Source organism: Neophocaena asiaeorientalis, unplaced genomic scaffold, assembly GCF_003031525.2.
Source record: "Neophocaena asiaeorientalis asiaeorientalis breed wild unplaced genomic scaffold, Neophocaena_asiaeorientalis_V1.1 scaffold44, whole genome shotgun sequence".
NCBI classification, from domain to species: domain Eukaryota; kingdom Metazoa; phylum Chordata; class Mammalia; order Artiodactyla; family Phocoenidae; genus Neophocaena; species Neophocaena asiaeorientalis.
In genome coordinates, this window is record NW_020173678.1 from 1,555,676 (window position 1) to 1,556,401 (window position 726).

The window sequence follows — 726 nt, forward strand, 5'->3', positions numbered from 1 at the left end:
GGCCGAGGCTCCAGACGCCCCACACACACACCCCCGTTCTTGCCGCAGTTGGAGGTGGACCTGCTGAAAGCGGAGAACGACCGGCTGAAGGTGGCCCCGGGGCCCTCGGCGAGCTCCGCTGCAGGGCAGGCCCCGGGATCTTCGGCTCTGCCATCCCCTCGCCGCTCCCTGGGCCTGGCGCTCAGCCATCCCTTCAGCCCGAGCCTCGCAGATACAGGTACCTGTTGGGGAGAAGGACAGGGTTCGCCCCCCGATCGACGTGGTGCGGCTTCCTTGGGTCAGGGACGTAGCAGTGCTGCCGCCAAGTCGCTGCTGGTGTCCTGAGACACCGAGGGTTGTTGTGGTCCTAAGACCTTAATCACTGTTCAGGTTTGGTCTCCAGTTTCAATTTTGGGTTAGATAAAAACTTATCTGGAGAGACTTCCCTGGTGGTGCAGTGGTTGGGAGTCCGCCTGCCAATGCAGGGGACACGGGTTCGAGCCCTGGTCCGGGAAGATCCCACATGCCACGGAGCAACTAAGCCCGTGCGCAACTACTGAGCCTGCGCTCTAGAGCCCACGAGCCACAACTACTGAAGCCCATGCCCGTAGAACCTGTGCTCCGCAACAAGAGAAGCCACCGCAATGAGAAGCCCGCGCACCACCATGAAGAGTAGCCCTGGCTCGCAGCAACTGGAGAAAGCCCGCATGCAGCAATGAAGACCCAACGCAGCCAAAATTTAAAAAA

The 726-nt window shown here is 60.9% G+C and overlaps 1 protein-coding gene across 1 annotated transcript in view; it reads left to right on the forward strand.

Moving 5' to 3' along the window:
- The window catches only part of NAV1 (neuron navigator 1), a 126,177-nt gene that overhangs the window by 115,091 nt on the left and 10,360 nt on the right, over nucleotides 1-726 (forward strand). Inside the window, exon 20 of the mRNA XM_024749651.1 lies at nucleotides 49-217. Coding sequence (XP_024605419.1) covers nucleotides 49-217 — 169 coding nt within the window. The remainder of the gene's footprint in view (nucleotides 1-48; nucleotides 218-726) is intronic.